The sequence below is a fragment of the Pelobates fuscus genome, chromosome 7 (genome assembly GCF_036172605.1).
Source record: "Pelobates fuscus isolate aPelFus1 chromosome 7, aPelFus1.pri, whole genome shotgun sequence".
Classification (NCBI taxonomy): Eukaryota; Metazoa; Chordata; class Amphibia; order Anura; family Pelobatidae; genus Pelobates; species Pelobates fuscus.
The window spans coordinates 105,127,422-105,142,261 of NC_086323.1; the positions used below are offsets into that span (position 1 = coordinate 105,127,422).

Genomic DNA, 14,840 nt, shown 5'->3' on the forward strand with positions numbered 1-14,840 from the left:
CCTCTTCCCATTTTATAATATGATTTGGTTTAACCTCATTCTCCAATTCTGAAAACCCATTATAACATAAAGATAGTAGTTTACTCGTTTTTGTTTTCCCCATACATTGATGGCCAAAGGTAGTTATATCAGAAATGTTATTTGCGTATAAACCTCTAGAAGAGGGGGGCGGAGCCTGAGCTCGGACTGGAGCGGTCGCCATCTGCACCAGCTCTGCAACTTTTCCTCAGAAAAATCACCCAAAACAAGCTGAGCCAGCCTCACACGCGGGCAACTAACCCGAATACATCAAGACCGCAACCCCAACACGCCATATGCCGTTCTTTCAAGCGGCCAAAACGCCCAGGAAAAAAAAAAAAACGGGGCCTACTGTACCGCCCAAAGCCTGGACCTGACAGCTCTGTTTGGCGCCTACACCCCGCCGGGCATAACTGGAGGTAGACAGAACAACAAGATACAGCACCCGCCGAGATGGGACGTAAGTCCCAAAAATCGCCCCAACATACCCCAGCAGGGGCAAGGAACATAGAGACAATGCTTCAACAGTAGCCACCATCTAAAATGGTGCCATCCGGGACAAACAAGGCTGCAGAAATGCCGGAGGGCACCCCATCAACAGCACCACACTCACAGCATGTCCTGCCACAAAATGGACTACCACAACAGCTGCAGGGGACGGCTCAGCTCTGGTCACCCAAAGGGACTTCCACAACCTGGTGGGAGAAATCAAACACCTCCTAGCAGCAAACGTAGCAGCCATACAGGCAGATATGCAGAAAGTCAGTGACAGAGTGCAAACAGCAGAGGGGGATATTGCTGACCTGAAACAAGGTATGAACACAGTACAAGAAACCATCCAACGCATACAAATCATGCAAAAAGCCCTTTCCCTGCACCAAGCCACACTGGATGACAGGTCCAAAAGAAACCACCTTAAGATAAGGGGCATTCCAGACTTGGTAACTCTAGACAAACTCCCCCATTATGTGAGACGACTGGTCACCACCATCCTACCGGCTGCACAAGACAAAAAAGTCACTCTAGACGGGACATATCGCCTACCTAAATCCAGCAGAGCTCCAGCAACAGCCAAACAAGACGCCATAGTGCGATTCTCTCACTCCTATATCAAACTAGCGGTCTGGTCGGCACTGCGGGGCAAGACACCACTCATCTTGCAGTGGCGGAGCTCCCTCCAACCTCTCACAAGCCAGTTAAGAACTGCTGGCATCAAATACCGCTGGATGTCCCCCAGGACACTGATAGTGAACCATGAAGGGACAGTACATAGACTCTCATCAATGGCAGATGCCCTGACCCTCCTCACAGCACTGGGCTTGCCATCGCAGGCAGCGACGGATGGAGGACAGACAAACGCCCGCAGCTGGAACCCATCCCGAGTGGCGCCGTTCGAACCCACTGCCAACCCAGCCGTGCAGACAGGGACCTGAAGTCCCAGGAGACCGTAAATCTGTTTGTCAAAAAGTTAAACCTGAACTTGTTTTGTTACTCACAGTTACTAACCCTATAAACACACACGAGAGGCCTCTTAGGAGGACCTAACACCCCTAGACCTCTAAAGCCTAGAGATAGGGCGCTACAAGGCAGGTGTCCGGCTCCACGCCGGCCAGCTCTCCCCCCGTCACCCCTTTGGTAAGTGGTAACACCTAAGGAGGGCAAGTTCACTCACCCTCAACAACCATAACTCACGTAGCAATACGATGGCTCCGCAAAGAACTGCCCGACCCGACCCATAGTTAACACCACTCCAGATTAACTACCACACAACTCACTACCACGAACACACGCACAACCAACCCCACTACCCATCTTAGACACACTACTACTCACACGTCCAAACATTTAAAAAGAAACGTGCAAAAGTTAACGTTATGTCTGTTTCCTCCATATAAATGCCCGATGTTGACTAAACCCGCTGAAGCTGTAGGGACCCAGCGGATCAATATGTTGGATGTTACCTACAATATGCACGACAAAAATAAAGAATTTATAAAAAAAAAAAAAAAAAACACCTCTAGAAGAAATAATATTTTTAAGCCTGAGATACGTGAATAATTCTTTAGGTAATAAGTATAATTGTTCCTGCAAATCTGGGAAGGACTTAATTCCTTTTACGTCGCATATCAGATTTATTTTATTTACTCCTTTCCTGATTCTACAGAAAGATCTGAAGTTATAGAAGTTAATATAAGCACTTGTAAAGGGGCTAATGATAAGAGATTAACCTTACCCATAAGAGTAGGAGCCCATTTCTTCCAAAATTGAAGCATATATCTAGAGCTAGAAAGTACTAAAGTTTTGCTAGAAACTGTTATCGTAGTTGTCCACAAAAGTTGATCTACCGTGTATGGTTTAATGCATGCATTTTCCAAAATAAGCCATATTGGAAATAGCTGTTAATCCCTGCGTGAGGATTGATGCTTTATAATACGTTTGTATGCATGGTATACCTAACCCTCCCAAACCATAGGGTTTCCTTGCTGAATAATGAGCTACCCCTGGGGGTCTCTTTTTCCAAATATAGTTATTTATAATGAACTGAAATTTTCTTATTCTACTTTAGGTAATGCTATGGGTATTGTGCTAAAAAAGGTATAACATATGTGGTATAATCATCATCTTTATTGAATTCACTCGGCCTAATAATGTTACCTCCCTATCTCTCCATTTCTCCATTTGTTGTTCTAGTTTATACTTAAGTTTCTTATAGTTTTCCTGAGTTAAGAGACTATTGGTTTTAAACAGGTTAATACCTAAATACTTGAGAGATGTTTTCTGCCAATCAAATATATAAATCTACTTTAAACGTTGTACCTCCTGATTTGGTAATCCAATGGGTTTTTTAAACATTATTTTTATAATATGAGACCAGACCATATCTTTCAAGAAGTGTAATCAAAGAGGGGATGGCCTTACTGGCAGAGTTAAAAATAATAACACCTCATTCGCAAATAAGGCTTATTTGTTTCTCCTGCAGGTGTGGTCAAGCCACAAATATCTAAATTTTGCTTAATATGCCCCACCAAAGGTTCTAAACTTAAAATAAAAAATATTGGTGAAAGAGGGCATCCTTGGCGGGTACCATTTTTTTATGTTGAATGGATTAGATTAAAAGCCTATATGAAGTACCTTTGCAGAAGGGTTTGAATAAAGTGCTTAAATGTTTTTCATAAACTCTAAAGGGAACCCCATCTTACTCAAAGTCCTAGTCATATACGTCCAATGTAAGCGATCAAACACTTTTTCAGCGTCTAATGCTATTATTATACTTTGCTCCTGTGTGCCCATTCAATGAGATCTATAAAATATCTGGTGTTATCACCTATTTGCCTATTTGGCACAAACCCAGCCTGTTCTATTGAAACAAGGTAATCTAATAAGGGTTTAATACACATACATACAGCTTGATATCAGCATTTAAAAGCGCTAAATTTGCACCCTCAATGGGTAGTTTCCCTGGCTTCGGCAGCATCACTACATATGCTTCCAGCATTTCTTTTGGTATGTTGCCTGAATTTTTTTATATAATTAAAAAGTATGGTAAGATAAGGTGTCAAAATGGGTTCTATTTAAATATATTATTCATTAGAAAACTCATCTGGACCTGGTGCTTTTTGTTTTAGAAGGGATAAAATTGCATTACGCACTTCATCTTCTGTAAAGGGATTTATTAACCCCTTAAGGACGGCGGGCATGCTATGCCGTCCTTGGGGACCCAGCTCTAAACGCCGGTGGGAGCATAGCACATCCACGCCATCCAGGGGACTTACCTGCTCGCCATCCAGGGGACTTACCTGACATCCCAGAGTGTCCCCCTGCTGCCTATCCGGCCCTCCTGGGCCATGTGATGGAGAGGTCCTTGCAAGGACCTCACGATCACATGGACAGAATAGCCGTCCGTAGCAGTGCCATCAGGGGGAGTGCCTGGAATGACAGGTAGTACCCCTGCTGCATGAAATAAAGTTAAAACAGTGTAAAATGGGGTCGGGGCCTGACTGCCATGCTGGACAGAGGCATCTAGGGAGAGCTCCGGCACGAACTCCAACAAAAGCAGATATTACTGCAATCTGTACCCTCATCGACGATGCCGGGTGCTCCTGAACCGACCACGGTGTTACCGATGCGTGTCTTGATGCCACCGGGTGTCCACGCTACTGGGGAAGCCGGAGCTGGCTGGGCGGCCTAGAGAATCTGGGTGAGTGGGGATGCGGCCGATCCCTGCCCTAGACCTGCGCTGCTGATTAGTGCCCCATTCCCCCCCCTTTGGACCGGTGGGGGTTATCCCGGTCTGCTCCCTAGAGGCTCCCTGGCAGCACTAAAGACAAGTGGTTTCCCGCGGGAAAAACAACAGGCACTCACGCGACCACAAGATGGCGGATGCCTCATCCCCCCTCACGCAATGACCATCACTGCACCATGCAAAAGGAAAAACCAGAAGGGACCCAAGGCCTGCTACTCAGGAGACCCGGACAAGCGCATGGAGTCTACAGAGTGCGGCTAAAAGTGAAGACAGAGGCTCCTGTTACAACGGGGGCCGAAGCTATAGGCCGAGGCCCACCATGAGATGCACGGACTGCAGAATCAGGAGACCATGGAGGGGATCCCCACTACCCACACAGGACTTACCTGAATGCCACACAGCAACCCAACGTCACCAAGTACACCACTGAGCCCCATGCTGGGATGTCTATGGAGGGTCTGTACACGGCCCCTGCAAGACAGAGGTGGACTCCAGGGCTCTATCGGGGACTGCTTTCTGACAGGACTCCCAGGCAGTACATCTAGACAACGGAACAGCCTATGTGCCAATTCTAATTTTGAATCTTATGTCTTTTACTCATGGCTTGCCTGGGGGGGCCTCTGGGGGGGTCTAAGCTTGTAGCTTATCTACCTATAAAGATAGATAGATATTGTCATACTTAAAATCTGTTCACCTAGCATATAACCTAAGCCTTGCAGCCTACCATATCTTACCTAAGCAATTTTTATGTATGCTATCTGACATAGCAGGAAACGTCTACCCTAAGTTTTTTTATGTGCATAGTTCTCCGCCTAGCAATTAGGTTTCATGCGTTATATTTAACCCTGTACCCACGAGTACTGCTAGAGCAATATAAGACCGGCTATGCTAATGCCATGCACTCTCAAAAATACTTTTCTGTTCTCACGTCTGACCATGCTAAATATATGCTTAGGATGCCTTATCAAGTGTAATAGTTATCAAGCGTATGTCTTATCAAATCTTACTGCTACAAAAACAAAATGTGCTGATTTATTAACTGCCCTGTATTTTTAAACAATGTATGCTGATTCTCTTGCTACCGCTGTTGGGGCAGTGCAAGCGTATATGTAACCTTCAAGCACAACAAAAAAAAGAATAAAAAAAAAAAAGTGTAAAATAAAACAATATATACTTAAATCATATATATATATATATATATATATATACACTAACACATACATACTAAGTGTATTTTAATATTAATTATATATTATATATTACATAATTAAGTAGTTTTATTAATTACAATTTGCGGGACCTGCCTAATAACCCAAGCAGAAAGTCCAGAGAATTTAATTTGCTAGCACTATATTTAACCCTGTAACTTTCCAAGACACCATAAAACCTGTACATGGGGGGGGGGGGGGGGAGGGGGGGGGTACTGTTTTACTCGGGAGACTACACTGAACACAAATAATAGTGTTTCAAAACAGTAAAATGTATTACAACGAGGATATTAACCGTGAAAGTGACTTTTTTCATTTTTCACACACAAACAACACTTACACTGACAATATAATTCTTGTGATACGTTTTACAGTTTTGAAACACTAATATTTGTGTTCAGCGAAGTCTCCTAGGTATAACAATACCCCTCATGTACATGTTTTATGGTGTTTTCAAAATTACAGAGTCAAATATAAGACTTGTGTTTCCGTTTTATCAGATTGAAATTCGCCAGATTGGTTACATTGCCTTTGAGACCGTATGGTAGCCCAGGAATGATAATTATCCCCATGATGGCATACCATTTGCAAAAGTAGACAACCCAAGGTATTGCAAATGGGGTATGTCCAGTCTTTTTTAGTAGCCACTTAGTCACAAACACTGACAATAATAAAATATTCCTATTTCTTATTGTGGTGATTACTATAACCTCAAGTATAATAATTATTAATCCCAATAGGACCTCTGTTAATCTGTGATAAATTGTAGCAAAAAATATCATTTTAGTGATGAAATAGTTAATAAATCATTCAACCTCATTACAGCTATATATCACACTAAATTAAAATGTCCAAGAAACAAAATTGGACATTAAAAAAAATTATAAAAATTATTTAAGCCGTAACAATACTATTATTAATTGAATATAATATATCATATAGAGTATTGTATTGCTCCAAATGTTACTAATTCAATCCAGTGATTACTATAACCTTAAGTGAAGTGAGCGTTCATTACTTCGAACTTAAAGATGATTTATTCTAATGTGAGTTAGATCATTTAATCAGTTTAAACAATTATTGTGGTTAATTATATTCCATTCCTCTCACTCTCTTTTGTAACATTTAATTATCTAAAAATTCCTACATCTTATCTTGATGATGACTATATCCTCAGATATTATAATTATTAATCATAATAGGACCTCTAATAATCTGTGATATATTATAACAAGAAATATAATTTTAGTGTTTTAGTGATAAAATAATTACTAAGTCATTCAACCTTATTACACCTATGTATAATACTAAATTAAGATATCCAAAAAAATAAAAAAAAAGTCCCAAGTCATCCGATATAATATGTTGATCAGGAGAGTCAATGGAGAGATTTATTCGTCATCCATATTTTTAACTTATCTGGGTGGTCAAAAGTCTCTGCTTGACCATCTGTGACCATCTTTGTAGGGAAGAGCCATTTAAATCTTATGTTATGTCTCTTAAGAATGCTTATCTCTGGAGCAAAAATCCATCTTTTACTTCTTGTGCCAAAAGCTAGATCTGGCAGAGCAATTATCTTTGAATAAAAACCATCCTTGATAATTTTATCTCGGCTAGCACTTAGTACTTTCTCTTTAAATTCCGAAGAATAGAAGGAATTTCTCTCTCTTGGAATGTCAGAATACAGATTTGCTGGCTTATGAATGCGATGGTATCTGACTATTTTTTCATCTAAACCATTTAACTGGAGACCTAAGGCCTAAGACCTAGTTTCCGAAAAATGCGAAATCTGAGATTTTCTTCGCGAGCGGTCTTCTAGTTCTTCTATTTTATTCTCTTGATTTTGAATCTTTGCAGCCATAGCTTTTACTTCATCATTTAAAGTTGCCATCTGAAAATCTGTGTTTATTAATCTGTCCTCCATAGCCTGAAATTTATCTAATAGCTTATTTACGTGCAATTAAAATCACCGCAGATCATGACATAAGCTTTTTTCAATAATGCAATTTACAAAAAATAATTTTTTGAGAAATACTGCTTGAGATTGATTTGGAGCATACAAAGATACTATGGTGATTTCACATCCATTCATGGAACCCACTTATATCAAGTCTCCCCATGTCATCCTCATATCTTTTCTATAGCTGTAATGACCAATCTGCATGAAACAATATAGAAATACCTTCTCCAGCTTAAGTAACAATCTAACTTGTAACAGAGCAGGGGAGAGACGGCCTCCTCGTTCTTTAGCTAACCAGGTGAGATTCACGCACTGCTATCCTCCCCCCCTGGACCAGTGGGGGTTATCCCGGTCCCCACTGACCCGCTCCATATACCTTACCTGACTGCTAGTAGCTGTCGCAGCACAGATCTTGCCCAACAATTTTCCATAAATTGCCTCACACAGCGCATCAACGCAACCTTCAACTGCTTCTGGGTGAGACTAGAGGCTCACCACATGACAGTGCCAACTTGGAGCCAGAGAAGTGGGTGAGCTTCTCTGGGCACAACTACCACCCATACATCGGCACTTCCCTTTGCTGGCCCGCTTGGGCTGAGAGCCGTTAGGGTTATATTCCCTCTGCATCATCCACAGAGGCTGAAGCATCGCCACAGGCGGCAACGAAACACCAGGAGCTTCCGCTATTCCCCCCAGGGAAGAACTTCACCTCAACCACGAGTTCTCGAGTTCGTGGAACCGAGATGCGGGCTCTCATCACGGCCTGGGGCTGGAGGGAGGCCATGCTCATTCCCTATTTGACAGCAACTCTTAGCTTGCTCTGCCGGTTTCCGAGCATTGGTGTTGGCTGAAGCTGGATTCACTCACTGGGAATCACCCCCTGCACCACTCTGAGGTCCCCTCCTTGGTCACCATTTTGCATTCTAATGCCATAACTTTTCAATCCATACAGTGATTTTGTTCCGTGCTTATATTTTATTTTTATGTATAGCATGTGTGGGGCGTAAATGACCTAGAGAATCTGTTTATGGTCTACCCGTGATAAGTGGATGTATGGAGTTTCAGTGGTCTATTAACAATGTCAGTTTAACCTGTTTTTCCATATTTTTCCTATGCATGTGACTCCACTCTTGCCTTACCTTACTATTTACCCATTATCTACGACTCATAATGTCTAGCAGCTCTTCACACTGATTATGTCTGTTCAGTCATTCCTATCTAGACATGTGAGCACAGCGTGTATCTTGCTAATATATTTGTGGCTTTCAAATAACAAAAAAAAAAAAAAAGATGTCTGTCTTTCCTGTTGAGTATCTTACAAGTTTAGCATTGTAATTAACGTATATTTTCCAAGATGCTGTACTTTGAATTTGCAATATTTGTGTAACATGATATCATCTCAATAAAAGAAAGATTGACAAAAAAAATATAAACGTTTTTAAATATATGGATTTATACCAAGAATTCACTAGTATTAAATATATATATACATTTATATTCTAGGTCCACACATTCTGACTATTGCTATCTTCACACTCACAATAGCTGTGTTACTTGTGCTCATCGTTGCACTTCTTGTATTCCGGTAAGTTGGGAACTGTTTAGATATAAGCAGGAGCATATCCACAGTTCATTGTAACCTCTGTCTCTGTTTTAACCTACATTTCAGAAATCCTCGAACAGCTTGTTTTGCTATTATATTTTTAAAACAATTATATTATTTGCTGTTAAACAGTATTCAGGTTTTTTTTAAATTATGAATAAATTTAAAAAGATCTGGATAAATCATAGGTAGGGTTATTCACTAATGTGAGCATTCAAAATGCATTTTCAATTTAAGATAAAAAGAAACAAACTGGAAAAATTCTTCAAGTCAGCTATGCTTTCAATTAGGCTATTCTGGCCTTGAATTTGAAATTCACTTTCAATTTTCACTTTAGCGAATAACTGCGAGAGTCATGTTTTTGAAAGCAAGTCAGGGCTAATCAAAGCGTTAAATCTAGTTCCATCTCCATAGAAACCAATGAAATTGAGCACTGTACCCCAAACATGTTTGATTTTATAGATTATTAAAAAACTATGGCCACCAGAATAAAAAAAAAATCTGCACTCTTGTTAGCATTATACAGTCTCTAAAGTGAAGAATACTCATTATGATGTATACTCGTATTAGTTGAGGCATAAACAGAGAATGTTGGCGTAACCTTCATAATTATTTGTTTCTGCCTTATTTTGACCTCAAAATAATTTCATGTTCACGAATGAACTAATACTCAATAAAATCTGATTGAAATGTATTAAATGTTAATGAATCTTACGTTTTCATAATTTGATTGAACATGTTGATTCCATATCAGTGTACTTGTAACTGTCCATGGAAACATATGAATGATGAATGAAAACCACAAGTTAACGGAAACTGCATCATAATGCCATTGACAAACAAATTGGTCTGAATATTAGTGTTGCTTCAAGTGAATGGTACTGGGAGTTAAACTAATGATGGTTTTATATCAATTTCCACCCTTAATTGTATTCCAAAGATGCTAAAAAAAAAAACAGAGCACCAGTGGTGAAAAGAATATTATATTTTAGTCTGAGCATTCCTGATTGATGATGTTGCATTTTCATTTGATATATGGTTCCAGGAATGAATAAGATGAAGCATGTATAAAAAGGTTGTTTGAAATCTTTTCTCTTTTATATCCTAAATTGTATTTTGGAATAGGAAGTATCGTAAAGAAAATGAACTTCAGCAGAAGAGGTGGAGCCATATCCCTGCAGAAAAAATTCTTCCTCTAGAGAATAACGAGAATTGTCTTGTCAGCTTAAAGGTGATTAAATAAGAATTCTCTTGCAAAACAAAAATAAAAATCCCAAAGATTCAGCAGTTTTGTACATATGCTTTATAAATGCATATATTTAACCCCTTAAGGACCAAACTTCTGGAATAAAAGGGAATCATGACGTGTCACACATGTCATGTGTCCTTAAGGGGTTAAACCTTTACGTACCTTTTAACATTACAAATGGACAAAGAAGGTCATTTTAAGTTAAGGAGTGTGAGTGGAGGTGTGTCCAGAAGAAGGGCTGTTACAGTCTATTTAACCCCTTAAGGACACATGACGTGTGACATGTCAGGATTGCCTTTTATTCCAGAAGTTTGGTCCTTAAGGGGTTAAAGGACAGCTGTAATGTTTATGGTGCCAGGATTTGCACTGACACCAACAAAGGTAAGTAGTCAAGCCATTTGCGAAAGGTTTCACTTTTTTATCAGTGGTCTGTCAGCCAAGACTGATAGTGAAAGCTCCTTCTGTGGATGTAGCTGTTACCACCACCTGGCCTGAAATAACATTGAGACATAAACATAGTCCTTTTCACAAAACAAAGTAAACATGTAAAAAATAAATATCTCTTTTATTCCATACTGGTGTTAATTTTAAATTATATTAATTCAAATTAAGATAATCAACAACTTTGTTAAACCAAGATTGGGCCCCAGTCCAGATTATAATAATGTCATCTAAAGATCTCCACCAGACCACCAGAGCATCAGGCTTTACCTCCAGTCATAACCAGACCACACTAAGAGTTCCTCCCATATTCTCATGTAGGTATTTTTATAACTTGGGGCAAACCTTGTGCCCATAACTGTCCCTGTGAGCTGTAAATAAAACTTCCCTAAAAATAAAAATAATTGTGCTCTAATAGGAACTTAACCAATGACAAAATAAACTATTTTAATCCCTGGGGAATGCTATTGTGTTGACTCATATATATTTCAATGGCCTCCAATCCCAAATCATGACGATCAACTGTATACAATGATGTTACAACAAGTGTAGCCAAACTGTATTCTTCAGCCCATTCTATATTCTTTTTTTCCTGTAAAAAAAAGATTTTGTATCTTTGTATGATCAAGCTCCCTGTGCATATCCCTGCAGATAAAAGTGTTTTAGGTAAAGAATTAAAAAAAAAATAGGGATAATCTGATTTTTTTTGGGACAGAAAGTTAAATCATTGTTGAGAAATAATGCCCTTTTTTATTGCCGTTTCTAACATGTCCTTCAGAGTAAAATGAAAAGTTTCTGTAGAATCTCCTCCCAGTTCCTTATACATTTTTCTATCTCCCAGAATCCTATTGGATTCATGTAGATAGTACTCAAGCAACATGATCACTATCCCTCCCACCTTATCAGCCTCTCTAATTACTATATCATCATTTTTGGTCAAATTCCTAAGGCATATCTTTTCTTCCTTAGTGCGATTATCTGTTTTCTGATTTTTCCACCATGAGAATTTTTTTAATTCACAGTCCACCAGGGGCAGACTGACCACTCCCAGGGCCCTAAGGCAGTGGGTGATCAATGACCCCCTCCTGTTGCACGGTTCTTTGGCCCTACTACTCTTCTTCCCTTTTTTGTGCTGCTTTAATGCAGATATTATATGCACGCTGCCCAGCACACAGAATGGCAGGGAAACAGGGGGCTAAGGTGGGTGCAGGGGGGCTGACGTGGATGCAGATGGATATGTGGTGTGTGCAGGAGGAGCTGTGGTGAGTGCAGGGAGACAAGGTGGCAGAGGTGGGTGCAGGGAGACAGGGGGGCTGAGTTGTGTGCAGGGGGCTGGCATGGGTGCAGATGGAGATGTGGTGGGTACAGGGGGTGCTGATGTGGGTACAGGGGGGTCGGTGCAGGAGGAGTTGTGGTCGGTACAGGGGGGAGTTGTGGTGGGTACAGGGAGACAGGGGGGCTGAGTTGTGTGCAGGGGGCTGGCATGGGTGCAGATGGAGATGTGGTGGGTACAGGGGGTGCTGATGTGGGTACAGGGGGGTCGGTGCAGGAGGAGTTGTGGTCGGTACAGGGGGAGTTGTGGTGTGTACAGGGGGGGAGTTGTGGTGGGTATAGGGAGACAGGGGGTGCCGAGGTGAGTGCAATGAGGCTGTACAAAAAAAATCTATAAGGAACTTACATGCGCTGTCTGCCAGGCTGTTGCACCTTCTTATTTTCCGTGTGCTCTTCAGGAGAGGGCAGGAAGTGATGCCACTTCCCAGGAGCTGTATGATTGCTTCCAGGTCTCCCTGAGAAAAGAGAAATGGGTGCAGGGGGAGTGGGTTGGTTATCTGCAGAGTGAAATGTTGCAGGGGCCCTGCAACATATCGCTGGAATATCTGAGAAATCATGTTTATCTGGCTGAGGGGATCTCTGATCTCCTCAGCTAGAGCATTGCTGTGCCCCTAACTGCCTCGGGCCCTCTGTCCATGACCGATCTGCCCTACTGGTCAGCCTGCACTTACAGTCCACCATATTTTCAAAAGTCTCAAGGAAAGGTCTTTTACTACGAACATGAAAGAAATGTGATTTAGGTTTAAAATAGTCATGTGTTACCCTATATCTCCATGTTCTTCCTGTTTAGGGGGTAAGGGATATTTCAGAAACTGTCTCTTCATGGTCATAGATCTAATACATTTGTTTAGATCTATATACAGGTCAAAGTCATCCACATTTTTATTAGGGATACCTTTTTGTAGTAATTTAATTTCTAAACCAGATAATGGGATCCCTGATAGATTAAAAATAACTATGTTTCCTTCTACTCTAATTCTCTATAGAGGGGACTATGTACAGAGAGGGAACAAATGGTTGGGATGTTCCAATAGCACTCTCATGAGTTGAAAATTATTTGTGATTTTTTCTTTTTCTTTTGGGATTCGTGTTCTCTCCACAAAATACCCATCCCTTTGGTTTGGATGAGTATTTATCCTATCTAAACCTGGTTGATCTCTGACTACTTGTGTATAAGATAGATCTTAATCTTCTCTTCAAGAGGTGAACAATCTCTCTCTGAATTCCTAGAGTTAATCCCCCCCCCCCCCTAATTGGTGTGTGATTAGCTTTCCTTGTTTTAACAGCCCCATAATGGGGTGTAGTACCAAAACGTTTAATATTATTATGGTTATAACTATCGGGTTTTCTGCATTTTGTCCGTGTCAGTTTTATTTACAAATGTCAAGTGGAATTATAGTTTATTGTGTGTTCTTTCCGTTAGATTGATGATGACAAAAGACGTGATCTCTGGCCAAGATTACGGCGAGGAAAATATGATAAGAAGGTAAAATCATACTGTTTTAAACAGGAATAGATTTGTAAATGTCTCACAAAGTTAATAATATTTTTTGTCAGCTTTTATTTTTTCATTGCACCTTTTAGATAAACTGGAAATATTGGAAAATGGAGGTTTACTTTTATTAAAAATAATTATTATTATATATTTTGCACATAGTAGATAATAAGACAACATCCAGAACGTGATGACATTCACTCTCTAACTATGAAAATGCTTTTTTAAAAACTCTTTTTAAATGCCAGAATAAAGTATAAACTTTTTTTTATTTTCATGTATTTTGCAATATAAAATCTAGTCCATCAAACCTCACATATTTCTTATTATAATGACCAGCCTGCAGAGGATCAAATTCCTCTCCCAGAAGCCACTGGTCACTGATATGCACTGATCAGCCACAACATTAAAACCACTGAAAGGTGAAGTGAATAAAATTTATTATATTACAATGGCACCTGTCAAGGGGTTTGATATATAAGGCAGCAAGTGAACATTCATTTCTTGAATTTTTATGTGTTGGAAGCAAGAGGCATGAATAGAAATCATGGGGCCCCAGTGCGAAATTGCCTTGGGGCCCCCCCATACGTCTACCCCGTGCCATCCCCCTATATGTCTACCTTCCCCTTCCCATACGTCCCCCCCACACATGCAGAAAAATAAATACACATGCAGACACACACATAAACACACACACATACAGAGACACACACATACATATAGACACACACATACATACATACAGACACACACACACATATATACAAGCACACACATACATACAAACACACACATACATACATGCATACAGACACACACAGACAGACATACACACACATACATGCAAACACACATACACACACACAAACAGACAGACATACACAAAAAACACACATACACACACATAAATACAAACACACACATACAGAGACACATACAGACACACAGACAGACATACACACACATACATACAGACAGTGGTTAAGGTACAGTATAAAATATAGTCTAACCACATGTTGATAATAAACATATAAACATTTATTGAATCTTATATGAAGTCTAAAAATATATTTTGCTATATTACTTAGTAGTGTGCACACTCAGTATAGCAATAATTATTATTGTACAATTTTTTTGTCATTGTATTTTAAATGTATTTTTAGACTTCATATAAGATTCAATAAATGTTTATATGTTTATTATCAACATGTGATTAGACTGTATTTTTTGCGCTGCCTTAACCATTTTCAGTGTTACTTTGTCTTGTACTAGAAGGTGTAGGGGTACTTTC

At 40.0% G+C, this 14,840-nt stretch overlaps 1 protein-coding gene across 1 annotated transcript in view; it reads left to right on the forward strand.

The window, feature by feature from the left end:
• The window catches only part of GUCY2C (guanylate cyclase 2C), a 103,632-nt gene that overhangs the window by 35,580 nt on the left and 53,212 nt on the right, over positions 1–14,840 (forward strand). The window contains exons 11-13 of the mRNA XM_063427406.1: positions 8,933–9,014; positions 10,158–10,263; positions 13,478–13,540. Coding sequence (XP_063283476.1) covers positions 8,933–9,014; positions 10,158–10,263; positions 13,478–13,540 — 251 coding nt within the window. The remainder of the gene's footprint in view (positions 1–8,932; positions 9,015–10,157; positions 10,264–13,477; positions 13,541–14,840) is intronic.